Source organism: Austrofundulus limnaeus, unplaced genomic scaffold (assembly GCF_001266775.1).
Source record: "Austrofundulus limnaeus strain Quisiro unplaced genomic scaffold, Austrofundulus_limnaeus-1.0 Scaffold1189, whole genome shotgun sequence".
NCBI lineage: Eukaryota > Metazoa > Chordata > Actinopteri > Cyprinodontiformes > Rivulidae > Austrofundulus > Austrofundulus limnaeus.
The window spans coordinates 26,378-27,938 of NW_013953591.1; the positions used below are offsets into that span (position 1 = coordinate 26,378).

General features: G+C 32.0%; 1 protein-coding gene across 1 annotated transcript in view; it reads right to left on the reverse strand.

Annotated features, from left to right (window-relative positions):
• Nucleotides 1-89, reverse strand: part of LOC106534490 (AF4/FMR2 family member 2) — a gene marked incomplete at its 5' end in the record, with an annotated part of 16,047 nt that extends 15,958 nt beyond the window's left edge. Inside the window, 1 exon segment of the mRNA XM_014031145.1 lies at nucleotides 45-89. Coding sequence (XP_013886599.1) covers nucleotides 45-89 — 45 coding nt within the window.
• Between the last annotated feature and the right edge of the window lie 1,472 nt (nucleotides 90-1,561).

Here is a 1,561-nt window from a genome sequence, read left to right on the forward strand (position 1 = left end):
GTGTGTGTGTGTGTGTGTGTGTGTGTGTGTGTGAACCAACATACCCGCAAAATCTCTTCAACGCAGCTGGAGTCATTTGGCAGACTGACCTGGAACAAACAATGGAAAAAAACAGACTTCAACACTTTTTATAGAATCATCTTATGACATGTAAACCTGCAGAAACAACGGTTTTAACCAGGGTTGTATAAAGTACCTCAAAGTTATACTTGAGTAAAAGTACAAGTATCTTACCATAAAATTACTTTGGTAAAAGTTAAAGTCTCATTTAAGAATATTACTTGAGTAAAAATCTAAAAGTATCTAATATATTTTGTACTCAAGTATCAAAAGTAAATTTCTGACATAAAATGTGCTTGAGTATTAAAAGTAAAAGTATTGAGTAAAAATGAGTAAAATTACATAAATAAATTACATTTATTGGGAGGTGAAACCCTCAAAAAATGCTTTTCTAAAGGTCAAAATGGCTATATTGTCATATAAAAATGTTAATGTTAGAAAATTTAGGATGCACTACACCTGTTACATGCTACATACAGTATATATTCTGCTGCAGTGTGACATAATTTGTGTTATTTGCAGCTATGATGGATTGTGTACAAACTAATACAGGATCAGAATGATATATATTTTTACTTCTCATCCAACCACAATTAAATTCACTTTATCCAGGAGGATAATAATTTTTAACAAGCTGTAATGAAATAGGAGTAACAACTTTCAACTTCTTAACTTTTTAAAACATGTAATCAGTAGAAAGTACAGATAATTGTGTAAAAATGTACGAAGTAGAAGTAAAAAGTATGATGAAAAATAATTACTCAAGTATAGTACAGATACCCAAAATTTCTACTTGAGTACAGTAAAGAAGTATTTGTACTTAGTTACTTTACAACTCTGGTTTTAACTAGGGGCATCCTGATACCAGTTTTACTCAAACTGAGTACAGGTACTTCAGTTGGGGGTACTCTCTGATACTGACTTCTTACTGAGTTAGAACTTCAACATCAAACAATGACTTTAAAACCTTGTCTTTTATTTAAAACACGGTGTCTCTCGTTCGTGGACCTACAGTCTGTCTGACTGGATCTAATCAGATATCCAGCATTGATATATGCTCCTGCAACATTTTACCGTAGATAAAAACTAGACTAATTGCATTTCCTAGGAAAATGCAGCGTGAACGCTTATTGCTAAGACTTTGGCTGAAAACTGCTGCAGAAGTTCAATAGTTAAACTGGTGAGTTCAGTTTGAACTTTTAAAGTAGGAAAACTAAAGTGGAAACCTGTAGAGAAAAATTAAAGATGTGTCAAAAAGTTTGAACACAGAAATATAGAAAACTTTGAGCCTGTGACCTTGAAATCAATACAGACAGTCTGATCCATTTAAGTTAATATGAGGCATAAAACAACTATCTGGTTAATATGAGACATAAAACAACTATCTGGTTAATATGAGACATAAAACCACTATCTGGTTAATATGAGACATAAAACAACTATCTGGTTAATATGAGGCATAAAACCACTATCTGGTTAATATGAGGCATAAAACAACTAT